Genomic DNA, 27,825 nt, shown 5'->3' on the forward strand with positions numbered 1-27,825 from the left:
CAGACATGCGGCTTCTTTAACCTTTGACCCTGCTAACAACTTTACTTTGAAATTAGTTATTAGGTAAAGAGCGTTAACACAACACATGTATTAAAGCACACACACAGTTAATGCTAGGTAAGGGAAGGTCCTAACAATTTGTCAGTTCTTGCAAGTGAAACTCAGGGCAGTCAAAGAGCAGTTCTCTGCGTGCAGGCTTGGCTGGTGTGGTCGGTTTATGCAGTAGCTTGAATATTCCAGTCCCCAGTGAGATGGGAATACCCATAATGATGCACTCACTCACTCCTGTACAGTATAGTATACATATCACATGACTCTAGCAACGTTGTACTACACAGAGCAGCGGGTGGCTGTACCTGTGATAGCGTCCTTTTTACCATAGTAGGCAGCATCGAACAAGTGATCAGCTGTCTTCTCAAACTAAAGGGAGGTGGGTTGTATGGAGGTCATGTGATAGTCATGTGACTTACAGAGGCTAACATGAGTACGCTCTCCTTCATCTTGGCCAGTCCAAACCTTGTGATACCCAGTACTTCACCCTAAGCACACACACATGCATCACATCACGCCCACACCACACGCCCACACACACCTTAAAGGTCATAAGGTCGGCCAGTAACATGACGTGCCTAGCGTCAATACTCATACCATGGTTGACCATTGTATACACTATCTCATTGATAATAGTTTGCCTGTGGAATCACAAAACAACAATTATTCTCTTGTTATAATAATTAAAAGCATAATAATCATTGTATATACCTTGCTGCCTCGATGCCCAGAGCCTTCTCTGCTTCTGCCGTATGATTGGACGTTGTTTTTGTACCTGCTACGCCCATGGTTGCCATGACAGCACAGAGGTCGCTTCCTTCGACGAGTAGTTTGTACTTTGACCCCTGTTTGCCCTCGTCCACATGAATGATAGCACGGGATACTGACGAAATTCCCTACACCAGAAAATGAGTTATCTTTCAGAGCAACCAATTTCAATGAAAAATGAACTTTATTAGAGCAACAATAAAATGACAATGTATGTAAGAGATCCACCAAACAAAGGTTACCTTGACAACCACCGAGGGGAGCTGTAACTTGAGTGCCTGTAGACTGTAATAGAGCGAGGTCTTGTTGCTCTCCGGTGGATACACGTACATCACTGCACGAGACCGAATGGATACGTGCTGTGTGTGTGGAGTGTGTGGGGGTAGTACGTGTGTGTGTGAGTGTTGTGTGGGAGGTAGTACGTGCTGTGTGTGTGTGTGTGTGGGGGGGGGTACGTGTGTGGAGAGTAGTACGTGCTGTGTGTGTGGGGGGTAGTACAAGTGTGACCTTATTGATGTTATCTGACCTTTTGCTTGATCTTTAGTTTTGGAGCTGAGCATAAAGCAAACTGTACAGTCCACGTGTTGATCTCCAACTAGAGAGAGCACACACACACTAACAACGCTCACCAGGCAACATGGGGCACTAATGGTTACCTTGAGCAGCTGTATCCGGTTGATGTCTAGACAGATCTTGACATAGCAACCATCAGGTTCATACACCTCCTCTATATATCTGCACAGAGATAAATACCGTATAGCGGGACATTTTCGTGGGGTGCAAAATTTCGCGTTTTTCGAGGACAGAGTAGTTAACGCGAAAATTTCCCACGCACCGGTATTTCACATGCAAAGCTATTGGTGGGTGTGGTTTCCTGGCACTGAAACGTGATATTAGAACCCACAAACATTTCTGCTGAGGGCTCTGGAGCCAAATAGCAAAAATTTTCCGCTATACGATACCATTATACATGCACATTTTTTGTAAGTATTTGAGAGTACTAGAGTACGTACATGTACATATCAATTTAATGATCTTCTGAAAGCTTACAAGTAACCCATTCTGATGGTATACTGAATTCTCAAAATTGGAACAGGGCATAATTAAACTGGCCTATGCATGGTATTTTGAGAAATTATAACCAGTTGTAAATTTGAGAATTGAGCATACCATCTGAATGAGTTCCTTTAAATCATTTAATTTGGATCACCAGAACTCTAGTTACAGAGCCGACTCCACAGTAGTGAAGATTACAACACACCTCGCTACTTCTCCAAGGAGAGTCTTCTCTATTCTCCCCTTGACAACACGAGCTTGCTCTGGGTCAGTGTCAGTCACTAGGAGGGCCGTGATGATGGGCGTACTGATAGCCTTAGATGCGTTGATGATCTCCTTGATACGAGGGACACCAAGAGTGATATGTAACAGCTGGAGTCAAGGACTTTATACTATTAAAACTTTTACTACAGAAGGGTACGTAATTCTGAGAGCTATTGAATGCATCAATTAGTTATGAAATTGGACAATCTGAACACAAATTACAGGCTCTCAAAGATAGCTACACAAGCTGATATAGATATTGTGTGGGTGTGTGTGTGTGGGTAGCTACATAGTGGGGATATTCATACTGGCGACTCCAGCAAAGTGAAAGGTCTTGAGTGTCATCTGTGTGCCAGGCTCTCCTATACTCTGTGCTCCCACTGCACCCACGGCAGACCCTGGCTCTATCTGGGCACGATTAAACTTTTCCAAACACGTCGCTACGAACTGCTCCAGTTGTGTGCGTGTAACACGGTCTAGGTGATAGAGAATGGAGGGCTGGGAAGACTCCACTGGACTGACTAGATCCTCTAGCGCAGCAGAATCTCTAAAGGGGAGGAGGGGGGTTGTCTATATTAAAAGGAAAAGTAATTATTATGAATTCTTACTTTAAATTGAACGGATCTTTTAGATTAAATGTTTTCCACGTTTTTTCTAGTTTTTTGGTTATAGCCTCCATGTACTCGCTGTAGTCGGGGGTCATGTGATTAGCAGCAATGTCATGTGATATAATTATATACTCACGTGATTTCTTTAGTGAACTCTTTGTTACAGGACTTAAATAGATCAGAATGTAACGATCTGCGACAGAGGAAGGAGAGCTGTGAGGGTGAGAGGGGAGACTCCTCCAGACACGGGTGTCGGGCCTGTGGTGTGGGTGGGTGTGTGTGGGAGGGATTAACGACAAGTACATACAGGATGTACCCCATTAGCCACACCCACCTTGACATGTTCCATGACACGCTGGAACTCCACTGGTTTATCCTTGCCCTCCATGGCGGCCGGGTCCAAACCATCTCCTCCGTACTTGAACTGAACTATGAACCCTTCTGAGTTACGTACAGTGAGGTCGTACTGGGAGCACAGGTCCTCTAGTGACTGTGTGTGTGTGTGTGGTGTGTGTGTGGTGTGTGGAGGGGGAGTGTGTGTGTGTGTGTGTGTGTGGAGTGTGTGGAGGGGAGTGTGTGTGTGTGTGTGTGTGTGTGTGTGTGTGTGTGTGTGGTGTGTGTGTGTGTGGAGGGGGGAATCTAGTCACTCATGCACATGTACAGTGTACGTTCTCAGCACATTCCGCCCACTCACCCCTCACACCTCACACCTACCTCCCACTATCCAAAGTTAAAAATTTTCTGATTTTCTGAAAGCTTAGAAATAGACCTTTCAAATGATGTGTTTTAATCCACAATTTTGTCGGGGCCATAATTTATCATTTTTCGGCCTCGGACCATGGGCTATAATCCATGGTATCGCTAAATTGGCAAATAGTTTTTTATCTCTCAAATGTAATCTTGTGTTTTAATCCACAATTTCGTCTCACCTTAACAAGACGCCTCTGCATGTACCCAGTCTCAGCAGTCTTGACGGCAGTGTCCACCAGTCCTTCTCTACCCCCCACGGTGTGGAAGAAGAACTCAGTGGGGGTCAACCCAGTGTAGAAACTATTCTTGACAAACCCCTTCGCTGCTGGGGCCTTCGCTGCGTGTGTGTGAGTGTGTGCGGGCCAAACATCAGTTCACTGTATATGTATACACGGTACAGTTTCTGGTTACTATACAAACAAGCCACACCCACTCACATCTCCGAGGGAAGTGGGGGAGTGCCCGATCCTCAAATCCATCTGGCATCCTCTTACCGGACACGGCCTGTTGTCCCACGCAGGCTATCATCTGTGATATATTGATGAAGGAACCCTTGGATCCACACAGAGCCATGATGAGTGGACTGTTTGTGTGATGGAGCTCCTTCTTACAAGCCTTCCCTGCACTGTCTCTAATGACAGATAGCTCTCTTAAGATGACTGCCTCCAGAGTCTCCTCAACTGAGCAGCCAGGTTGTGTTTGCAGCTTCCCGTCCTTGAAGCTCTGGATAAAATCATCGCAGTTACTGTACCTGAGAGGGGAGGGGGAGACATAAGCACACCATAAATTAAACGGAGGGGGGGGGGTGTCTTTCAACAGCCATAACTTCAGTACAGTTGATCCAATGTCAAAAATTTTATAATATTCCGAAAGCTTAGAAAAATACCTTTCAAATGATGTGTTTCAATCCAAAATTTCGTCCGTGCCCTAATTTGTAATTTTTCGGCCTCGGACCATGGGCTATAATCCATGGTACGGACTAAATTGGCAAATAATTTTATCTCTTAAATATAAACTTTGATGGTACCATTTGAAAGGTCTCTTTCTAAGCTTTCAGAAAACCATAACATTTTTGATTTTCGATCCACAGAATTCAAGTTATGGCAGCTGAAAGATTCACAATTTCATTAATTAAATGGAGGGGGGGGGGGGGTGTCTGAAACATTCACTATTATAATTATTGTAGCACTATCACTAAAATTTGTTTTGAAATTGGACGTTTGCAACGCAAGGACAATCAAAGCAGGCTTGCTTCACCCATTTAAATCCAGAAAATGAACAATTTGGGCCTGAAATACTAACCACTATTATTGTTCTTGTAACACAATCAAATAATTATGACTGATCAGCAAGGTAAAAGGTACAAGGTACAAGGTACAAGGTATGTATTGTACATGCCCCGGTGTACAACCACACTCCACCTACCCGTTATCAACGAGGTTCTCTTTGGCCCGGACCAGTCCCTTGCCTGGTGTGACGTCACCGATACCAATGGAGAACCCACGGTTGCTTAAGAAGAACGGACACAGGCGTGCAAGTCGTGACATGCAATCAGCCGCTTCTTGCTGACCAAAATCACGTAAGAGGATATAAAAGATGTTTGTTTTTGACCCAGAACCAAGAGAGGACTTGTCCAGAGCTCCACACATGAGCTCACTGTTGTGGATCACCACGACTACACAATGCATGCATGAGCAGAAAGACAGATATTAATAAGTTGTTAGGAAAAAGTGATGCCAGTGACGACAATTAAAAATATTCATTAGATTTACATGCAACATGTACACGATGCTACATGTATATGGAGAAATATTTAAATGTTGTGTATTTAGAGTGCAGTACTCACATGAGTCATTGGAACAAAGGTCCTCATTCTTGGTGTACTGTTTGCCCTTGGCACGTAGGTTCATCTCGACCTTTGACTCCTTGTTAGGCCGCAATAGCACACTGATGACTTGCTTGCCAGTCCAGAGGCGTACCGGCTGTGAGGGTGTGTATGGTGTGAGGGGATTGAGGGGGCAGGCTGGTTACCTTGACGATAGCGGGTGGAGGTAAGTCCACTCTAGTTCCTCTGTCTTTCCCGTGAAGCATGGCGGCGACAATCTGACAAAATCGTCCTCGATCGAAAAATACATCTTTACGCGTCAGCAAATAGCTTGCTGGAGGGCAAAGGTCAGAGAGGCATCAAACAACGACAGAAAGTACCCTACCAGTGATAAAGTCCTGAATAGCAGCAATGAGAGGTTCACCATTTCGTGGAGTAACCATATTGGCCTTCGTCTGAAATAACAAAGTATAGGTCTGTAACTAGAGTTCTGATGGTCGAAATTCAACAATCAAATTTTTATGATTTTCTGAAAGCTTAAAAGGAGCCCGTTCAGATGGTATGCTCAGTTCTCAAATTTGCAACAGGTTATAATTTCCAAAAACAGGCTCAAAATAGACTTTTGATTTTAAGACACCATTTTAACAAGCTCATTGTCTGACTTTAACTCAGTACGAATGCTTGCACCAGTAGACATCTTTCTTCTGGAGTTTGTCAAAAACAGCTATTAGATCCTATAATTATAGGCTGTGGCTTTCAGAAAAATATAAAATTAATGTTCTTGGACCAACGGAACTAAAGTTATGGCCATTCAAAGATGCTTCATTCAACGCTGGGTATAGTTTTATATCACATGATAGACACAAGACAGTACACTAATATCACATGACCTCACCCCCATGAGGACGAGAGCCTCGGCTCGTGCCTCCTCTGTCTGTGGAAGGTGAAGGTTCATCTCGTCCCCATCAAAGTCAGCATTGTACGGGGTACAAACACACTCGTTAAAGCGGAAGGTTCGATGAGGCATGACTCGGGCCTATGACGATATTATTCATTATGGAGGAGACAAAGGACGAGAAGAGGTTGTTACCTTGTGAGCCATAATACTGAGTTTGTGTAGTGAAGGTTGTCTGTTGAATAACACAATGTCACCGTCAATGAGGTGGCGTTCAACCGTGTCTCCTACCTAGGGGGTCAGACAGGAAAGGTTATGCAGGTGTGGGGGGGTCATACAATGTGGTGGTCAATTTGGCGATACCATGAATCTAATAGCCCATGGTCCAAGGCCAAAAAATGACAAATTAGGGCCCCGAATATTAATTGCAACACATCATTTGAAAGGTCTCTTTCTACGCTTTCAGAAAATCCTATAATTTTTGACATTGGATCAAGTTAAGACTGTTGAAAGATGTTCAACTACACTCTGTTCATTCAATGGTTCGGGGACTCTTTCAGCTGCTATAACTTGAATTCTGTGGATCCAATGTCAAATTTTTGGGGATTTTCTAAAAGCTTAGAAAAAAATAGTTCAAATAGAGTCATCAAAAATCATATTTGAGAGATAAAATTATTTGCCAATTTAGCCGTACCATGGATTATTATAGCCCATGGTCCGAGGCCGAAAAATGACAAATTAGGGCCCCAACAAAATTTTGGATTGAAACACATCATTTGAAAGGTATTTTTCTAAGCTTTCAGAATATCATAAAAATTTTGACATTAGATCAACTGTACTCAAGTTATGGCTGTTGAAAGACTCTGTTTATTACTGATTTGGGGAATCTTTCAGCTGCCATAACTTCAATTCTGTGGGATCGAAAGTCAAAATGTTTATGGTTTTCTGAAAGCTTAGAAACAGACCTTTCAAATGGTACCATCAAAGTTCATATTCGAGAGATAAAATTATTTGTCAATTTAGCCGTACCATGGTCCGAGGCCGAAAAATGACAAATTAGGGCACGGAGAAAATTTTGGATTGAAACACATCATTTGAAAGGTATTTTTCTAAGCTTTCAGAATATCATAAAAATTTTGACATTGGATCAACTGTACTCAAGTTATGGCTGTTGAAAGACTCCGTTTAATTAATGATTTGGGGAATCTTTCAGCTGCCATAACTTCGGATCGAAAGTCAAAATGTTTATGGTTTTCTGAATGTTTAGAAACAGACCTTTCAAATGGTACCATCAAAGTTCATATTCGAGAGATAAAATTATTCGTCAATTTAGCCGTACCATGGATTATAGCCCATGGTCCGAGGCCGAAAAATGACAAATTAGGGCACGGACAAAATTTTGGATTGAAACACATCATTTGAAAGGTATTTTTCTAAGCTTTCAGAATATCATAAAAATTTTGACATTGGATCAACTGTACTCAAGTTATGGCTGTTGAAAGACTCCGTTTAATTAATGATTTGGGGAATCTTTCAGCTGCCATAACTTCAATTCTGTGGATCGAAAGTCAAAATGTTTATGGTTTTCTGAATGCTTAGAAACAGACCTTTCAAATTGTACCATCAAAGTTCATATTCGAGAGATAAATTATTGGTCAATTTAGCCGTACCATGGTCCAAGGCCGAAAAATGACAAATTAGGGCAGGGACAAAATTTTGGATCATTTGAAAGGTATTTTTCTAAGCTTTCAGAATATCATAAAAATTTTGACATTGGATCAACTGTACTCAAGTTATGGCTGTTGAAAGACTCCGTTTAATTAATGATTTGGGGAATCTTTCAGCTGCCATAACTTCAATTCTGTGGATCGAAAGTCAAAATATTTATGGTTTTCAGAAAGCTTAGAAACAGACCTTTCAAATGGTACCATCAAAGTTCATATTCAAGAGATAAAATTATTTGTCAATTTAGCCGTACCATGGATTATAGCCCATGGTCCGAGGCCGAAAAATGACAAATTAGGGCACGGACAAAATTTTGGATTGAAACACATCATTTGAAAGGTATTTTTCTAAGCTTTCAGAATATCATAACATTTTTGACATTGGATCAACTGTACTGAAGTTATGGCTGTTGAAAGACACCCCCCCTCCGTTTAATTAATGATTTAGAGAATCTTTCAGCTGCCATAACTTCAATTCTGTGGATCAAAAGTAAAAATTTTAGAATGCTTAGAAACAGACCTTTCAAAATAATGGTACCATCAAAGTTCATATTCGAGAGATAAAAGTATTTGCCAATTTAGCCATATCATGGAAAATTTGTTTTGAAGCCAGACCAAGGCGTCATACAATGTGGGGGGTCATACAATACATGTATGTGTATGTGTACAGTGTTTTATAAGTACCGTATATCTTCTGGACACTTTTAATTACCCCGGACACTCTATTGGGCAATTTTTGTTGTTCCAATACAACGGACACTCCAGTGCTTTAATATTACATTTATCCGGACAATACTTTGAAAAGTTGAGTTACATTCATAGACGGCAAGTAAAACTTAGAGTGGTGCAGTTAGATAGCTTTGAGTAGGTAGTTTTAGATAGCTAGTGCAACTATTCAGTCGCACACTGTTCTATTAAACTTAGCTAGCTCGCATGCAGCTGCTTGCTTGTTTTAATTATTCCGGATACTTCGCATGCTCTATAAAAATCTGTTCCAATTATACCCGGACAATTTCCAAAATAATTATTTTTTGCTGTCCGATAAATTAGAAGATATACGGTACTCACTCTCAATTCTTTGGCTGCCTTTTTTCTGTCTCCATACTTGAGAAACCTGCAGGAAATAGAGAGCATGAACACACACACACACTCCACACACCACTCACTTCTTGAACGATTGCGCCCTCTGCTGCACAAAGTTTGCCCCCGGGTGTGCGTCAGGTCCGTTCATAACGAGCCGTTTCATGAGCTCTAGATTAGCCACCGTTACACGCTCGGGATATGAGAGTATCTTAGCAACATGGACGGGAACGGCCACCTGATCAATCTGTAGATTAGGGTCAGGGGAAATCACAGTGCGACTTGAATAATCTACTCGTTTGCCGGACAGATTGCCACGGAAACGACCTGTCTTGCCCTTTAGACGTTGGACAAAACCTCGCGTTGACTTCTTAGGCTATAGAAAAAGATAACAATAATTATTTTATTAAAATAACAATTTGAGCTCAAACAACGCACGGCCATTGAGAGGGGAATGCCGGACATTTCACTGTTTATGTAGAGGGCACATTGAAGCTGCAGGAAGTCCCAGCTTTCCTGTAGACCACACCCATATATAACAAGCCACACCCACTTACAAGCCCACCTACCATTATCATTTGAACTTTAACCCCTTGCGATCGATGCTGCTGAATAACATCATTCAAGAATATAATCTCCGTCAGTTTCATGGTGACATCATCCTCAGTGCTATATATAACATATGTAAGTGTCACTATATAACCATTGTCATGACAACAGAGGGACGTACGTGCCGGCCTGAGTATCAGAGACAACAGAGGGACGAATACAGAGCGGAGGTACTAGTAGCCGCGTGAGAATAAGGTCTTCAGGAGAGCCACAGTGCACTGACATACCCAGCAGGGGGTAGTCCTGGAGGGGGGGATTGTCAAACTAAACATACCATGTTATAGACCTAACTTAGAGTTACACAAAAATGTCTGAAATTGGACAATCCTAACACAAGTTATGGCTATGATCTATACCTCGGACGTTATGCTCTTGAAGATGTACAACACTCGGAGTGGATTGAGGATCTCCTGAGCTTTGCCTATGTGGAGGGCCAGCTCTTTGTTGTCCTCGGCAACCGTTGCCATAGTTTCCCGGAACTCTCGTACTTCTAGGGGTGATTTCTGACGAGCGGAGGTTGGGTCTTTGTACTTGACGTGGATAATCTTAAGAAGGCCACACTTCTTCACAGTGCCTGAGGTGGTACAATGAACAGTACGTATAGAGAGTCGTTTTTAATGAAAATGTTCGTATATAATTATAAACTGCTGAATTGTAATAATTATTTGTACAGCGTAGAATAATTTCTTATTTCCAACATACGAAAATAACCCGCTACGATGCATTGCACATCCATAATCAACACACCGCACACTGCCTCGCAGTGAGGGCATTTGTTCGCTTTTTTGCACTTTTCATTGATTTTTTTGTAGACGGCTTTCCTGGCCAGTACGGAGATGTTTGGTCGTCGTAGCAACTCGATGAACGACTGTCCGTCCGTTCGAGTGAGTAGCACACGACTGCAAGTCTACAATGTATACAGTTATATAGTCATCACTTGCCCTCTGACCTATGAACTCTGACCTTACAGATGTTCTGTAATATGACAACAGTGCTCCTAAAATAGCCGACATGAAACACAGGTAGCTCAAGGTCGATGTAACCATAGTGACCAATACAGTCCGCAAGAGATTTATCACACGTCTGACATGTGGCACTCTTCTGACTCACACCCTGGAGTGCGTGGGCGGGAGGGAACAATCACTGAGTATAATACACACGTACTGTACACGCAAGTATAAAGGCACACACCATTCTGTGGTCGAGGGGGCCATAAGGTACGGGTGTGCGGGAGGGTTCCTGTGTGTACAGTGCCTTGCTCACAACATGCACGTGCGCTTGTTGGCGAACCTGCTCCTCAGAAAACACTCCGAACTGAATATGACCTCTGAAAAATGGACGAAATATGATCTCATTTTAGCATATGCGTACACACAGCTCACATTTTCTTGGCCACATCCGTGTCCCTGAATTGTTCCTTCATTCCCAGCACCTCTAACCATCAGTAGGACACAGGAGAAAGCTTTCAAGATGGGCTTCTTTGGTGTGCATTAATTAGAAGTCTCCCACATGGTTGGTGCGCATTAAATAGAGTTAGGTTAAGAAGTTTCTTTTGTGTTGTGAGACATGTCGTGCGAGGCAGACAATAAAATGGAGGTGGATGAAGAGGCTGTGGCTACCACTGCTCGTCAGGTCTCCTCAGAGTCCTACAAGGAACAGTACAGGCAACTCAAATCAAAGCTAAAATATCTCGTTTATGTACGTAAGCGATGTATGATTATTTTCACAACAGCATGCCATGTCTATAATTATTAATGTATCAAGACAACCGTACATGTGTATGTTGTGTCTCCACACGACCATAGGAACATGAATGCTTTGAGGTCGAAGTTCAACGAGGCCAAGCAAAATTGCTGGAGCTCTCTCATGACAAAAGGTTTGTTAATATATAACTTGTGTTGCAATTGTCCAATTATTGGCACATTTCTCATAGCTACTGTTGAAGGGCATGCTTAAATGAACAACTGATTTTGTATTTGAATTGGCCCAAAGCGCATTATTTGATCGAATTTCTAACAGTCCCAGATTTTTAATCTAAACATGTCATGTAATAGACCTTTCTCTGAGCTACAGAATGCATATTTTAGTTTTGAAATTGGTCCATACGAACTATAGTCATGTCTACTGTAGTTGCCGAAATGCTAATCCCAACACATGTACACATGTATAGTGTGACACTTTGCTCCTCTGTGGTGCAGTTACTTGTTGGACCAGCTCATGCGTTACGAGCCAGTGCTGATATCTGATGATGATGACAGGGACGACTTCACAGATCTCTCTGCCAGCGAGGATGAAACGCTGTACTCTGACCTCTGGCAACAGGTGGGTGGTGGGATGGTACAGTACTCGATTAGCAGTCATGATATCAAATAATTATGTTACTGCAACTCTTATCCATTTAGTTACTGATTGTAGACGATTATTCAAGGTTTATTGTTATTCTCTCCTTGTTTGCAGCCTTCCCCCCTCATCCCTCTGAAGTCCTCTGGCACCCCCACACCCTCCACTCGTCCCTCTGAGCCATCACGACAGTCCATCTCTAAAGCAGCATCCATTAGTAGCAAACCAACTAAGAGACAGACGAAGAAAGTGAACCAAGGAGCAGCCGTGAAGATTGCTAAAACTGTTATCAGAGCACGATCAGTTACGAGTGTTACCAAGGCAACCACACGACCCAACAGAGTCAAATCTCCGGTAGTGTCGCTCGTTGTATCACTGCCACGCCCACCCACTGGGCTACAAGTCACGTCAGAGGGTGTGGTTACGACACATCATGCCCAACAAGAAGACCACGAGTCAGCAGAACCCATCATCACTAACCACACATCTCCCCCACCCCTCACAAAGGTCACACTCCCCACATCCACACAGGGGGTGCTCCCGTCCAGCTCCTCCTCCAGTGGCACCTCCTCCAGCGGGGACAGCGACTCAGACGATGAGTCAACCACTTCTTCTAGTGAAACACGAAATGACGCATCAATAGATCGCTCTCCTGTTCAAATGGTGGCAGAGGCTAAGACTTCGTTATCTCTGTTACGGCCTAAGGCTATCACTTCACCTGTCAAAACGGCACCGCCGCATAATATTGAAATGGGCGTTGGCAATCCGCCTACGATGCTATCTCCCCTCATGTCTCCGACAGGACTGGTTCAATGGACCCCCTCAGACACTACCCCCCACGTAGGGTTCACTCTATTAGGTCCCCCCCTGCTGAGCTCCCCTCCGTCCTCTCTCCCGTTCTCATCGTTAGGGAAGCCACACAAGAGTGCATTCCAACTGGTCAGCCCTCGGAGGGACTCTAACCACACCCACCCCGCCATTGATGGACGTAACTCTAACGATGAACCTATATAGATTATTGTAGAATTATTTTAATATAATTATTTTGTTCATTTATTGTTGTTTTATTGATGTGCTTATAAAAAACATTCGAGGCTTTCATATACCGTATAGCGCGAAATTTTCGAGGCACTTATATTTCGTGGATTAGCCTCTAAAAGCTATTTCGTTGCGGAATGACTGCACGCCTTTAAATCTATGCATGTTATAGCAGGCAATTCAATTTTCGTGGACTTAATTTTCGTGTAGGATTCTAACCCACGAAATCCGCGAAAATTAAGCCCCTCGAAAATTTCGCGCTATACGGTAATTATAGCGGCCTATAATAGAAGCACTAATTATAACGGCCTATAATAGATCTAGAGGCACTAATTATAGCGGCCTATAATAGAGGCACTAATTATAGCGGCCTATAATAGAGGCACTAATTATAGTATTATTACGGGAAATTAGTTTACTTCCTGCATGTTGAGATTATGCTATAATTATTATAACTATTATGTACCAGTATATAATTATTTTAATTTTATACTATATATACATTTTCACACCCTATTCCAGTTACGAGACATAAAACTTCATATTATAGAATCATGCTTCATGCTGACGAGGCGGTTTCAGTGGTTTGTTTGTAATCATGTACACAGTTTAAAATTCAATTGTAAAATAATGATGATCAATAAACTGATGAGGCTGATGAAATGCAGTGGTTGCCACGGTAATGATGATGACGGAACTACATAAATGATGTAAAAATAGGAACACAATCAACACAACGCAACACAACGCAACATAAAGTTTGTCGGTAGTTCAGTAGCTGCTCAGTGACGAGAGCAGTTCCACTCTACGCTGGGATGTACTCACATCTGCAGAGGGGGAGGGGCAGTTAATACACTATTATTATACACAAAATACCCAACGTTAAATGAAGCATCTTTGAACAGCCATAACTTAGTTCCGTTGGTCCAATAACGTTAATTTGATGATTTTTTGAAAGCTTACAATGAGCTCGTTAAAATGGTGTCTTAAAATTAAACATCTATTTTGGGCCTGTTTTCGACAAAATACCATGGGCTATATAGCCCATAGTCCGAAAATGAGAAATTATGGCCCGTTCCAAATTTGAGAATTGAACATACCATCTGAACAGGCTACTTCTAAGCTTTCAGAAAATCAGAAAATCGTTGAATTTGGATCACCAGAACTTTAGTTACAGAGCCAACTCTAGTACTCTCAAATAGGGGGTGGCATACCATGTACATGTACATCCATGCAGCCACTCACATTTGTGCAACAGAGCCTTGTCCCTCGGACTGGAGGCACTGATCAGGAGGTGTTGAAAGATGAGTTTTGCTCTGCGATAACGTTTGATACATTCGTTAGCCTCCCCCGACTTCTCATCCAGGACGGCTGCCTTACACATGTCCAGTGCTTCTAGGTAGAGCAGCTTCTCAGCCGATACCTGTACATAGGGATTACAAGTCATGTGATAGTTAGGTGGATCACATGACCTCACCTGACTGAGTGATTTGTTGTTGCCACACTCTGAGAGTTGGTCACGTACCAGCTGTGCCTTCTCCAGACACACCCCCACAAGCTGATGAGCCTCACTCTCAACTACACAGTCATAACATACAGTCATTGAAATAACAACCAAGTCAAGAGGGGATACTATCTATTTTTGGTAATCTATGGCTATGCCCTCGGGCTCTGGGACACTATAATAGTGGAAGGAAGGGATATATATAATAATTATAGATATCTCGTGCCCATGACTAACTAATACATACAACTGTACATGTAGGTTGGGATTTGCAACTGTCATGCTAACACTCACTCTGTCTGTGTCTTGGTGAAGGTTCCTTGTTCCCAGTGGCCATGTTGAGCTCATACACCACCAGACTAGCTTCCAGCACTGACACTGCCTTGGCATACAGGACCAACTGCTCAGAGCAACGCTGCGAGCGACTGCCCACTCCAGAACCACTCTATGGAATGGGAATGGGACATTTACACAAGCTCGTATATATTAATATTAACATAGGAAAGCTTGTTAAAAGTACATGCAGTACACATGTACATTGTGGTCCACTCACTAAGTTAGTCGAGGTGGATAGAAGCATAATGGGTCCTTGCCTAGCCTGCGCCATGGCAACCAGCTCTCGTCCAATCACAAGACTATCGCTAAGTCCAGTCAAACACGAACATGGCACATCATCACGAAAACTACTACTCGTCTTGTCTGACCTCCCCTCCGCTGTCGTCGGGGGAAATAAAAACGGGAGCTGAAAGGAAGCAATCTCTGGAGACTCAGAGCCACCAAAGGTCACCTCTTCAGATCCTCTCTCTTTGCCGAGGCTGTTAGACCTGTTCCGTATAGAAGCCAAATCTTGAAACAGTTGTGAGTTGCGTTGCGTGAATGAAGATGACCGATTCCTACTGCCCTCCAGCGTGAGCGCATCACTCTTAGTAGTGTTCTGGGCTACTTCAATGGACGTCATGCCTTCTAGGTCTTCTGTAGAGCGACTAAACGACATGTTTAGTCCTAGAGAGTAATCATCAGTGGGGGAATTCCCATCCTCCTCGTCCGATACTAGTACACAACTGGCTGTGATCTCGTACGTATTATTCCTCTCCTTGTTTCCTTGTTTGCTTCCTCCCTTCGCTCCGCGGCTAATTTCGCCCTCCACTAGTGAACTGAGTCGTCCTGCACTTCCGTGTGTAGGTAGGGAATATCGTATCCCTGCTGCTCGAATCTGATTGGACGTTAGGGATGAGGGGGGAGTGGAGAGCGGTGATGGTGAGTTTGTGAGGCTGTGACGGTGTGATGAAAGTGTGAGGGGCGGTTGCGAAATCAGCTGTCCAAACGGTAACTTCCCACAGCCAGAATTAGATCGTGATAGTGAGCCTCCGTGAGTACGTGAGTGGTAGCCAGAGCTGGTGTCAATGTTAGTGGGTGTGGTCGAACGGGGTGTGTCCTGTGAGGGACGTGTCTGGTAGAAGGGCATTGTGAGGCTGTTGTAACGTGTGAGCGAGCCGAGTGACGACGGTGTGTGGGTGGAGGAGTGTGTGGTGTGGGCGGATGAAGGTGTGTGAGTGCCAGGGCTTGTGGAGTTGGAGCGAGTGTAGCGTCGGGACCCTATACAAGAGAGGGGGGGTTAGTTCAATTAAGCCAGGGGACAAATCTTAAATTAATGATGTAGGGATTATGTGCTTATCATGATAGTTGTTTGCAGGTGCTTTTCTGTGTTATTGCTACTAGTTACTTCTTAGCTTCCTACAGAACAACTAGATAAAGCTAGGTATTATAAAGAGATTGATGCATACGGCTGTTATTGTAACTCACCAGAGTTGAGAGGAAGGTCCACCAGGATAAAGCCCTGGGGAGAGGGAAGGATGTGTAAGGGGGTCATGTACATTTGTGTGTGTGTGTTCCAGCTTGCTATTTGGTAGCTATAAGTTACAAAAGAGGTGCAGTAACCAACGTCAGTGAGGTAGTCACCTGATCAGTGATGTCAGAGTTGGGGCTGAGATAAGACAATGAACCGTCTGCACAGGGAATGATCAATATGTTAGAACGTGCACTAAAGCAACACTTGAACAATACATGTGTACCTAAGCCATAGTAACGCTAGCTATTATTATCACGATGTATTGTGATCGAGAGTGTACATGTATACACGGTGACTTCTATAATTATATACTCACGAGACCCTATCTGATGACTGAGAGGTGGACCAGAGGCAGAGGAGGGGGACAGACTGTACATGTCCACTGACGAACCACGATGCTGCATACATATCACATGACATGGTGGCCGCTATATGTACTAGTCATGTGACTCACTGGTGATGCAAGCTGCTGCTGTGATTGATGTCTGTGACGCTGTATGGGCACAGGTGATGACTTGACATGCTGACTCAGCAAGGGGGTGGGGTCTGGGGACACATCGTTCAGGAATGGATGTGTAAAGAAACCATCTAATTAAGGGAAACAAGCACACAATAATTATATAAAAATTATAAAATCATAATAATTATACACCCCTGATATTAATAATTCCTGAAGGTCAACTATATGACCTTTGCGCTCGTACCAAAAGGGAGGCGTGTCCCCGGGTCCTTGCAGAGGAGAGAGGTCAATAGTTGAGAGAGAGGATGGGAGGTTCCAGTGGGAATCTTGGGAATCAGTTTCTCCCGTTGGTACTTCTTGCGTAGAGCATGAGGGTCCTCCGCCTGTACAGGGGTGTCACTATATAATCCGTGTTGCTATGCAACCAAGCACTCACAAAGAAAGGGGCTTTCCCAGAGAGACATTGGAATAGAATGGTACCCACGCTCCATAGGTCGGCCTTGTTGTCATAGCGACGACCCAGGAGAATCTCAGGAGCCTAGAGCATCAAATATGTACATACACGTACACATGTCATGTGATACGCCCACTCACCATGTAGAGGGGGGAGCCACACAGCGTAGCAGCCATGTCAGTCCCGGCAAGGTGGCGGGCAAATCCAAAGTCAGCTGTGCAAGTTATGTTATATATAATTATAGCAACAATCTCAAAAATTTAATCTTCTACTAATTATACCTACATGTATAATCATACATGTACGTACCTAGTTTGATGGTGACGTCTCTAAACGACATTTCCTTCTTTGTTCCTCCACTGGGATAGGAGAGGAGGAGGTTTTGCGGCTTAATATCACGATGAATGATCTGATGAGACACGAGCACCTCCAGAGCTCCAGCTGTAATATCGAAAAAGTGATTTGTCAGTTCCTGCCACAACTATACTCACCTATGTGCCGGGTGAGGATACGAATAGAATCTTCTGAGAGCGTTCTCTTATCTGTTGAATGATCAGTGGATTAATTGTACAATGCTATTATTGTGACCCACCTTTGAGGTAGCCGCCCAAGTCCCCTCCATTACAGTACTCCATCACCAGGTATACATCAGAGCGACCGTCCCGATAATCATACAACTGTACTATGTTGGGGTGACGTAGGTCCTGTGTGTGTGTGTGTGTGTGTGTGGGTGTGTGTGGGGTGTGTGGGTGTGTGTGGGGGGTAGGCCCTTCATGTGTGTAAGTGGGTGTACAGTAGCCCATAGTTACACTAAGAACATTCATACTGTACAATGACAGCTGCATTTTATTTTGCTAGGAGGATGATTTAAACACTTGGCAATGAATATTCAGACACCTGATACCACCGCTATTGCCAATGACTCTGACATTCCAGACACTCTAAGTAAACAACATTAGCCATTGCACCATCTCAGCAGCTGATCACCCAAGCACTCACAGCACATTGTTTGCAATCCTTTGAGTGTGTTAATTTGGCAGTGAATGTACACACACACACACACACACACACACTGGGTGTGTTAATGCACACACTCTGGGTGTGTTAATGGCTAGTACTAGGTGTCCTAACACTGAGGTCAATTACTATAAAGGCAAGTGTTCAAAGGATACTATAACAGTGGAATTAGTGGGTGCGCTGATACAGGGACTTCTTTCTGAAGTAGGAAGCATTGAGATACCTTTAGAATATCAATTTCCCTCTGTTTGATGTCTGATAGTCTCCCTGGAACATTCTGTAACTTGATTTGCTTCACTGCCACAGGTAGTCCATCCTGTATGGTGTCATGGTGTCATGTGAGAATGAAATCAAAGGCTGTGTACAACATGTTTAACCACATGTTTACTGATAAAAACTGGTCAGCTGTAGTCCCATGGGTCATTAGCAACACAACCAACCCTAACCCTAATGAACCAGCTTAGTCTGTGGGCTAACTCACTACAGTGAGGGAAGACAAACACACCACACAGGGATAGACTAGACTAGACATCTCCAGCCTGCTGAAATTATGGCTGAAGAGCAACAAAAGCTTTATTCACCAGCAAAGGCTCATAGCAGTCGTTATGGATATTGTTATGGAATGTATAATGGAAGGCACTACTGTCAAAACAAGTGCTCCATCTAAAAATGGGTTTCTATTCTTGGAATCTAGTAACAAAAGAAGTCTTTCCTTGCACCCCAGGAAGACATCGCAAAGCTAGCCTTTGTGATGATCTGAGTTCCCCTAAATGATGCAAACATGTGATACACCAACAAACTCTAGTCTGTCTTCCCCACGTCCCCTCCACTACACACACACACACACACACACACACACACACCCTCCACTACACACACACACACACACACACACACACACACACACACACCCTCCACTACCTTACACGCTCCACTACAGACACACACGCACACACTCCGCTAGCCCTTGTAGTTGGACACACTTCATTGTAATAACTAATTACTATCAGCTGTTGTCAGCCATACTTGCACAGCAATAATCCCCCTCCCTCCCCTGTATCCTATATCATAAGGAACCACTACCACACACCTTAATCCTCTGTCCTCGGAACACAAGAGCAAATGCCCCATGTCCCAGCAGCTTAGAGCCAAACTCAAACTCTCCTATCCTCTGCATAGCCAGTCGTCTCCTGCAGTGGACAGGCACGTGGTGTGTGCATGAGCAACCTTAGCCAAGCTGCCAAGGCTTTCTGTCTAATACGATAACTTCTATCCTCATAGCTAGCTAGCTAGAGTACAGTAGTGAGGTTTTAATAGTTAGGTGGTCTTACCTGGTGTATGCCTAGTAGTGAGAAATGTGTGACAATAGTGTTGTGATGCTTTTGGCAGAGATATCCGAAGTATCTGAAATTGAATCCATTGGAAACGCGTTCAGACTTGCTCCATATCCATAGTGGCTCTGTCTAAATTAAACACGTCAGCAGTGATAACGAAGGCAAGCCGCAAGGTCTAGAGTAACGTTGTGTTCAGAGTTGTCTGTTATTCATGAGGCTGGCTGCACTATCATTGTCAACTAATTATATCTTGCGAAACCAGAATGCACCTCAATTGTTTACATTGCGAGTGTACATTTAATATTTTAATATTACTCTTGATCTACTACCACACCTACTTCATTCGTAGTCTCACATTTTAGCCGCCCTCTCTTGTTTAGTTCTATTGACGACCTTTCCCTGCATTGAGAAAATTAATGGAGGTGTGGTCATGAATTATTTGTGGAGGCGTGGCTGATTGCAGCCAAACATCAACAAAGCACTTGAACAAGCTTTAGTTCTTCTGTCAGTGTTTGTCGCCATGTCGGAGGGTAACAAGAGAAGCTCTACTGGAGGGGGGGAAGAGGCAGCTAAGAGACACCAAAAAGAGACGGTCGTGTGGAAAGTGGAGGAGCCCTCAGAGTTCAGGAAGAAAGCAGAGTTAGAGAATATTGGCAAGGATGTGGAGAACTTTAGACTATTCTATGATGTGAGCTCACACAAAATGTCCATAATTATTATTATTGTATTTTATTACTTACGGCTAACTGACAAGTTCAGTTTAGCCTTCAACTCACCCTTCATAACCATAATTGCACTTCATTATACATGTAATGTGTTGAGAAACCATAATTATTATTATTATTATTATTAAAAGCAGCACCTCACACTAGCATGGGTACGAGACTAAGGCTCTAGCAGGACACCACACTAGCCTGGGTACGAGACTAAGGCTCTAGCAGCACACCACACTAGCCTGGGTACGAGACTAGGGCCGGCTATAGCTAGTAGCTAACAGAGTGCTTGGACCTTAGTGAACAGGACTCCTTGTACAACAAACATAATTATGCTGTTTTTTTGTGTATAGGAGAGTGACCCTCGCTATCCCGTTGTCAAGAAGACCTACAGTGACATGCACACTCAGCAGACGGTGGAGTTCGTCAAAGGGAAGGTAGGTTAGAGGTCAGAGGTCAGAGTAATATTAGATAATGTTTTGAGAGTGTGTTTGTTTTCCAGCACAGCAAGTGGGACAAGCTGGACAAGTGTGAGATGAATATAATGGATGCTCTCTTCATGTTGGACAGCATTATTGATGAGTCTGATCCTGACGTAAGCATGTGTACTGCATGTCATCATGTAGTGGTTGTACACACACACACACACACACACACACACACACACAGACGTCTCTGCCCAACTCGATGCACTGCTTCCAGACGGCTGAGAGGATACGAGAGGCTCATCCTGACAAAGAGTGGTTCCAGCTGACTGGACTCATACACGACATTGGCAAGGTATCCATAGCAGCAACTTGTGTGGCTGGATAATGGATTTGTCAGATCATCTTGCACATTCCACACCAAGCCATTAATTATGACATTGATAGTACTTCACCATTCCTTTGTCTAACCCCCCCCCCTCCTCCTACAGGTGTTGGCGTGTTGGGGGGAGCCCCAGTTTTGTGTGGTTGGAGATACTTTTCCTGTGGGATGTGCATTTTCTGACAAGTGTGTCTTCCCTGACCTCTTCCAGGAGAACCCTGACTCCAAGAACACAGAGTACAAGTGAGTGCTCATAAGAAGTTTAGATGCTAATGGTCCCAGTGTCTAGTGTAGCTACAATGATCCAATTTGTGATTTTTAAGCTCATAATTATGTTAACTATTTTGCACATGGTAAACAAAACTCAAATTCAAAGCTTGATATAAATACACACACACACACTACACCCACACACTACACCCACCCACACACACACCCACACACACACCCACACACATGCAGCTCAGAGTGCGGCATGTACAAGCCCAACTGTGGGTTGAAGGACGTCCTCATGTCGTACGGCCATGACGAGTACTTGTATCAGGTCCTGGTACGGAACAGGGCCCAACCATCTGACCCAGTAACGAACGAGGCCCAACCATCTGACCCAGTACAGAACGAGGCCCACCTCCCTGATGAGGCTCTCTATTGTATCCGATACCACTCGTTCTACCCGTGGCACAGTGGCGGCGCTTATGACCATCTCTGTGACGATAAAGATCGAGGCATGCTCAAGTGGATCAGGGAGTTCAAGTAAGTAAAGACTGTGTGCACTGAAGTTATGTAAGAACTGTAAGATATGGTTACTTGTGCCTTTACACATGCAGTCTCGTGACCTCCCCCCCCCCCCACCACACACACACACACACACACACACACACACACAGCAAGTACGACCTCTACTCTAAGGCGGACACCTTGCCTAAAGTAGAGGAGCTCAAACCGTATTACCAAGCTCTCATTGACAAGTACATCCCGGGGAAACTCAAGTGGTGATGCCTCAGAACTGACTCAGTATAATTATACTTTAATTATGATTTTATGTTTTCTATGTACTTAATTGTGTACACTGTGTGTACTGTATCAGTATCTAATGTTTGCAAATGTTGCGATGTTTGGAATAATTATAAGTCACATGGGGTGGATAATTATGACAACAATCCAAGTATTCCAACATGCATAATTATGATCATACGACGTGATATGCACAAAACTATAAATTTTATGATGACAGCATAAATACATACACTAAAACCGCATCAGTTTTTCAAGTCTTTTGATTGGTTGAATTCGTTTGTCGGAGCCTCCTGTGTGTGCTGAGTCAGCACCACCGTCAGCCAGAAGCTTGGTCCTGAATAATTCCATCATAGCACTTTGCTCACTTCTCTTAAGACCCTGAGGTAAAGTGGCGGATGGGGAGATTATTACATACTGTATAGCGGGTAGGTATAAATGCTCACGGTACAGTACCCACAAACTAATGCATCCATCATGCATGCTGCTATTCCATGAAAATTAAATCCACTGAAACCTTTTTTCTACGAAAGACAATTGCTCACTTTCATTTCGAGGACTTTATGGAAGTTGTTGACTTCAGTGTCTCCTTGCATCAGCTTACGATAGCTCGAGATAAACTCCTCGGCTTGTTCGTGAGGGGACATCACAACCTGTGGGGGTGTGAGTGGGTGGATGTGTGAGGGGGCGTGTGTGAGGGGTGGGGTACCTTGATGATCAGTTCAGCTCGCTCCAAACCTTTCTGCACCAGTTTAGTGTACCTACAGTACACATGTGTTAGTATAGTACAGAGACTAATGCAACTATACACCCACACCCACCCACACACGCACGCACGCACGCACGCACGCACACACACACACACACACACACACACACACACACACACACACACACACACACACACACACACACACACACACACACACACACACACACACACACACACACACACACACACACAATGCCACGGCCGATATTCGAGCACTACTCCAATCAAGTAGACTGTACAGTGCAGATACACGATCAGTACGTACGAGGGTGGAGCCTTCCTAGCGACAGCTGTGCCCACAGAGGGCAACTCCAGGAGGTAGGTCTTGAGGGAGTGACAATCCAGGAGAAGCTGTTCAGCTGCCACAGTACTGATGGGCTTACACTTGTACAGATGAGTGATAAAGGCCGGTATAAACACACTGTGTGGGTAGGGTTGGCATAGAAACACTGATTGATAGCTTCGGAGCTTAATACGTACTTAGCAAACTTGTGGCAGAAGTTGATGAAGTATTTTCTAGCTGAGGAGAGAGTTTCTCTGAGCACTGGGACGGTGTTGCGTATATGGCTTCCCACTGTAGTGACGTATGGACTAGAGTCACCCACAGACTCTACGCTGCCCCACGGTATCTGTGAGGATGTGAGGGTGTGTGGGTGTAGGTGTGGGTGTGTGTGAGGGGAGGGGGTATCATACCTTGACCATTGCATTGAAGGCTGATGTACACAAGTTCTCAAGATCTTGTACCAGAAGTTGAATAGTGCTCGAGATGATACTGCAGAAGAGGGAACATCAATACTTGGGAATTCTGTGAATCCAATTTCAACAATTTTATGAAAGCTTAATTAGAAAGAGACCTTTCAAATGATGTCATCAAATTTCACATTTGAGAGTATTTGCCAATTTGGCCATACCATGGATTATATATAGCCCATGGTCCAAGGCCGAAAAATGACAAATTAGGGGCCCCAAAAGATTGAAACACATCATTTGAAAGGTACTTTTCAGAAAATCATAAAAATGTTGACATCGGATCAACTGTACTGAAGTTATGGCTGTTGAAAGACACCCCCCCCCCCCTCCGTTTAATTAATGATTTTGGGAATCTTTCAGCTGCCATAACTTCAATTCTGTGGATCGAAAATCAAAAATTTTATGTTTTTCTGAAAGCTTAGAAAGAGACCTTTCAAATGGTATCATCAAAGTTAATATTCAAGAGATAAAAGTATTTGCCAATTTAGCCGTACCATGGATTATAGCCCATGGTCCGAGGCCGAAAAATGACAAATTAGGACCCCAAATGAAATTTTGGATTGAAACATATCGTTTGAAAGGTATTTTTCTAAGCTTTCAGAAAATCATAAAATTTTTGACATTGGATCAAACTGTACTCAAGTTATGGCTGTTGAAAGATGTTCAACTACAACCTGATGCAAGAGGGGAGTACAGCATCCATTGGATAGTAAACCATCATGCATTACCTGTGAAACCCCTCAGTCTCCGTAGTGAAGGTGATCTTATCCGCCAAGGTCAGCTTGATCTTTTCCTTGAGTTTTCCCTCCAGTTGTTGCGTGGTTTCCAGGCAGTAGTCAGCAGTGCACAGGACGGAGCAACTCGTTAGGAGATCTGCTTTGCTTAGAGGGGGCGTGTCTGCTGGCCCCGCCCCCCTCAGTGATCCTAGACTCAGCTTACCGGAGGTGGTCGTTGACAATCTGTTCAGAAGGAAATAAAGGCATGTTATGAGTACGTAATAATAAAGTATCTTCTGAAAACAGACAATTTGGCAAGCTATTTTGGGAGGTCATAACTTCACTCAATATCAAAACTAAGAGATGCATTCTGTAGCTCTAGACAAGGCCTATCACATGACATGCTCAGATCACATGACATGCTCAGATCAAAGTTCTGGAAACTTTCAATTATAACAATAGACGATAAACTGTAATACTATATTCTCAGAAAACAAACAATTTTCTCGTGAGGTTATAAAACATCAATACATGTATCAAGATGTGTGATGCGTGTGTGATGTGTGTGATGTGTGTGATGCGTGTGTGATGTGTGTGATGCGTGTGTGTGTTGTGTGTGATGCGTGTGTGTGTGATGTGTGTGATGCGTGTGTGTGTTGTGTGTGATGCGTGTGTGTGTTGTGTGTGATGCGTGTGTGTGTGATGTGTGATGCGTGTGTGTGTTGTGTGTGATGTGTGTGTTGTGTGATGCGTGTGATGCTCCACTCACTTTGGCAGACAGGGAGTGAGCACTCGACTGCAATACTCGCGCAGGTACTTCTTGAAGAGCTCTGTGAGCTCCAGGAGGGCAGGGCCAGTGGACAAGGACGTGCACTGGACCAAGCACTTCTTGTAGAATACAAATAAGTCGGCTGCACTCGACATGACCACTCCACTGCCGTCTGAGGAGGGGAGGGGTTGACCTTTGGACTTTATATCCGCCACAAGATTGTCCATCAGCTCAAACAGTGACCTACAGTACAAGCAAACAGTACAAAAAGTAAGGCTTGTTATTTTCATTTCAACAATAATTTAAGTCCATGTATGTTATATACTTAACTTTAGAGCTCCTCAAAAATGTTTAATTTAAATCACTTCTATTGGACAATCCTACCTCAAGTTATGGCCAGCCCTTCAAAAGGACTTACTTGTCTTGTGAGGAGATGTAGATACTAAGGTGAGGTTCAAAGCATCGAGATATCATGCCCATGAAGGGTGAGGAGTCAGGACGCTTCTTGTGGGGCTTCTCTTCCTCCTGGGGGGTAGTGTATGAGGGGGCGGGCATGTGTGACTGTGGGGGGTATGTGGATAATAAAAGAACATACATCTTCTTTATCTTCTTTGTCATCTTTGACTGGTTCGGGCGTGGGCGGAGCCAACTGGAGGCAATAAAAACAGACATAAAACAAACGCTACAAACATCACGCACTCACTGAGAGAATGTACTGACTGTTTGCATATTTCTGAGAAATGAGTTTCTCAAATGCTGTTGTTTTCTGGATTGCATAAAGTAACAACTTGACCTCCAAGTCCCCAGCCTTGCTCCGCATGAGACCTGTCAGACTAGACCTGTGTGGGGGGTGGTGTGGGCGTGGTGTATGTGTGGTGTGGGCGTTACCTAGTAGCCTCACAGAACTGCACTATGGTCCTCTCAGGGATGGCCCAAGTTTCGGGGAAGATGATTTTATTCTCCTCCTCATAATTGAGGAGAGTTCTCTTCATCCAGGAATAACGACGGTCCACCTTGTCAAGCCACGCCCCCTCCAGACTGTCATGATACATCACCTCGTAGTCTGAGAGCTGGAGACGTACAAACCAGCCAATCAGCTCGTCCCTGCGTCACGATATAATCATTAGTTACATAGTGACAATGGTACGTACTTGCTCTTTCCTCCTAACGCATCAACCACCAAGCAAGCATCATGCAGATGAGCCTTTGTTCCTTGCTGGGGGTAACATGGTAACCATGGAGACTGTCACTATATAAACACGTTACTATGTAACTCACAGGTGCTCCCTTGATGGAGAACGCCTTCTCAAAATCAACCTTTATCTGTTGTCCGAGATCATACTGAAGAGATTGTAGCCTGTCTATAAGTTGCTTGATTTGAGGGATGCTCTGATATTTACGAAACTCTTCAACTACGCCCATCACACCGTGAAGTTGTGTTGTCACATCGCCATAGCGACGCCCACGAGCGTCCACTCTGTGTGTGGGTAAGAGTTAGCATCACACACACACACACACACACAGGCACGCCCACTCACTGTAGCTGATCCATATTAGTGATAAGGAACCTCAATCGTTCCAACGTCCGAATAGAGTCTGTGAGATGTTTCTTAGCATTGTCCAGTTGCTTAATATCGCTGGTGATCTTCTTGACCGTGTGCTCACTCTGCTCTGCCTTCTCTTTGATGTTCCGGATACGACCAAACAACTCTTGAATGGCTTCATGGGCCTAGGGGGGTGAGAGACAATGAAAACATTTACTCAATGGCTAATAATCATGTATACAAACTAAAAGGACAAAAGCTTTTTTTTTCAATAAAAGATTGACAATGTGTGAAATCAAAGTACAGAAATCAGTGTATAGTCTATTCCTCGCAGGCCCATTATCCACGTATGGCCTGCAAGACTGTTTGTCAATAAAAAGACCACACCCCCTAACATATGATTAGCCCCTCCCCCTACCTCCTCCAGGGACTGTCTGCCGTCATGTCCGGCATCAGCCTGACCACGCACAATAGTGCGAATCTCCTCATCCAACTGATTTATTTGCACTCGAATGGTTGTAACACGATCATCAATCCCGGCGAGGCTTTGTTCACTGGGGAACAGTTCGTTGATATACTCGACCGGATTGAAGTCTCTCTTGTCCAGGGGATTGCTACTCGGGAACACCTGAAGAGATAGATACATGCCGGGCATGTGTGAGGCTTGGTATAGGAGTGTGTAGGAACACTAGACTCACACAAGCTTGCCAGCAATTTATACTTTTCGCCGTGCCAACCTGACAGCTTCTACTAAAATATAGCTAGGGGTGGGCTACATTGTATTGTATATAATATTATGTATGTATGTGGCTATCTATCAGGGCTACTATATTTAATAGTGTAGAAGGTAGATAGGTACCTCGTTGATGGCTTCCTCCACCTCGGGCGAGTAGAGTACAGCCTCCAGCTCAGTGGACCAGCCAGCAAGGAGCTCATCACTGGGGCCCTCCCTGACTGAAGACATTTTAGCTGTGTTTGGTTTTAGATGCTCAGAGATCAGAGCTCAGAATGAAAAGGGGGGGAGGGGCTAAGGCGTTGCATGTCAAACCTTGATTACAAGCCGCATGAAAAACGGGTTTGAATCGAGGCTAACTGGCCATGTAAGCCACGCCCC

General features: G+C 43.9%; 5 protein-coding genes across 6 annotated transcripts; 2 read left to right on the forward strand and 3 right to left on the reverse strand.

The window, feature by feature from the left end:
* Positions 1-40: 40 nt before the first annotated feature.
* On the reverse strand, positions 41-11,147 carry LOC135339398 (DNA-directed RNA polymerase III subunit RPC1-like). Of its 2 annotated transcripts, XM_064535480.1 has the most exons (31): positions 11,013-11,147; positions 10,822-10,957; positions 10,594-10,743; positions 10,378-10,537; positions 9,987-10,204; positions 9,752-9,873; positions 9,591-9,690; positions 9,460-9,537; positions 9,108-9,397; positions 9,010-9,055; positions 6,413-6,508; positions 6,218-6,358; positions 5,708-5,777; positions 5,529-5,656; positions 5,344-5,479; positions 4,923-5,172; positions 3,935-4,248; positions 3,677-3,834; positions 3,082-3,237; positions 2,884-3,005; positions 2,748-2,825; positions 2,437-2,686; positions 2,081-2,235; positions 1,476-1,554; positions 1,346-1,414; positions 1,062-1,178; positions 763-947; positions 593-692; positions 471-539; positions 357-420; positions 41-285 (listed from the first exon to the last, which is right to left on the reverse strand). In XM_064535480.1, exons 1-31 carry the CDS (start codon positions 11,051-11,053, stop codon positions 131-133), a joined length of 4,233 nt encoding a protein of 1,410 aa, XP_064391550.1. In that variant the 5' UTR covers positions 11,054-11,147; the 3' UTR covers positions 41-130. The 2 variants fall into 2 exon arrangements, with proteins under 2 accessions (XP_064391550.1, XP_064391551.1); XM_064535481.1 differs by lacking the exon at positions 11,013-11,147 and having other exon boundaries at positions 10,599-10,743.
* LOC135339405 (mucin-2-like) lies at positions 11,126-13,058 on the forward strand. Its single transcript, XM_064535489.1, has 4 exons — positions 11,126-11,328; positions 11,436-11,506; positions 11,829-11,952; positions 12,088-13,058. The coding sequence occupies exons 1-4, from the start codon at positions 11,197-11,199 to the stop codon at positions 12,982-12,984; spliced, it is 1,224 nt and encodes a 407-aa protein (XP_064391559.1). The 5' UTR covers positions 11,126-11,196; the 3' UTR covers positions 12,985-13,058.
* A 551-nt stretch (positions 13,059-13,609) lies between these two features.
* Positions 13,610-19,902, reverse strand: LOC135340552 (serine/threonine-protein kinase ULK1-like). Its single transcript, XM_064536908.1, has 18 exons — positions 19,624-19,902; positions 19,383-19,482; positions 18,516-18,608; positions 17,868-17,979; positions 17,767-17,817; positions 17,585-17,716; positions 17,416-17,489; positions 17,258-17,359; positions 17,066-17,204; positions 16,816-16,949; positions 16,678-16,759; positions 16,472-16,518; positions 16,316-16,349; positions 15,066-16,108; positions 14,807-14,957; positions 14,486-14,586; positions 14,254-14,431; positions 13,610-13,835 (listed from the first exon to the last, which is right to left on the reverse strand). Exons 2-18 carry the CDS (start codon positions 19,467-19,469, stop codon positions 13,780-13,782), a joined length of 2,616 nt encoding a protein of 871 aa, XP_064392978.1. The 5' UTR covers positions 19,470-19,482; positions 19,624-19,902; the 3' UTR covers positions 13,610-13,779.
* A 156-nt stretch (positions 19,903-20,058) lies between these two features.
* On the forward strand, positions 20,059-22,255 carry LOC135340554 (inositol oxygenase-like). The gene is made up of 7 exons (XM_064536910.1): positions 20,059-20,314; positions 20,693-20,776; positions 20,842-20,934; positions 21,009-21,119; positions 21,256-21,389; positions 21,609-21,899; positions 22,034-22,255. Exons 1-7 carry the CDS (start codon positions 20,147-20,149, stop codon positions 22,140-22,142), a joined length of 990 nt encoding a protein of 329 aa, XP_064392980.1. The 5' UTR covers positions 20,059-20,146; the 3' UTR covers positions 22,143-22,255.
* Positions 22,253-27,737, reverse strand: LOC135340553 (vacuolar protein sorting-associated protein 53 homolog). The gene is made up of 17 exons (XM_064536909.1): positions 27,571-27,737; positions 27,130-27,339; positions 26,706-26,896; positions 26,446-26,644; positions 26,319-26,383; positions 26,056-26,271; positions 25,871-26,006; positions 25,763-25,816; positions 25,586-25,692; positions 25,168-25,410; positions 24,411-24,641; positions 23,626-23,704; positions 23,413-23,561; positions 23,198-23,353; positions 22,870-22,921; positions 22,706-22,813; positions 22,253-22,541 (listed from the first exon to the last, which is right to left on the reverse strand). The coding sequence occupies exons 1-17, from the start codon at positions 27,673-27,675 to the stop codon at positions 22,395-22,397; spliced, it is 2,448 nt and encodes an 815-aa protein (XP_064392979.1). The 5' UTR covers positions 27,676-27,737; the 3' UTR covers positions 22,253-22,394.
* Positions 27,738-27,825: the final 88 nt, after the last annotated feature.

Source organism: Halichondria panicea, chromosome 8 (genome assembly GCF_963675165.1).
Source record: "Halichondria panicea chromosome 8, odHalPani1.1, whole genome shotgun sequence".
NCBI classification, from domain to species: Eukaryota; Metazoa; Porifera; class Demospongiae; order Suberitida; family Halichondriidae; genus Halichondria; species Halichondria panicea.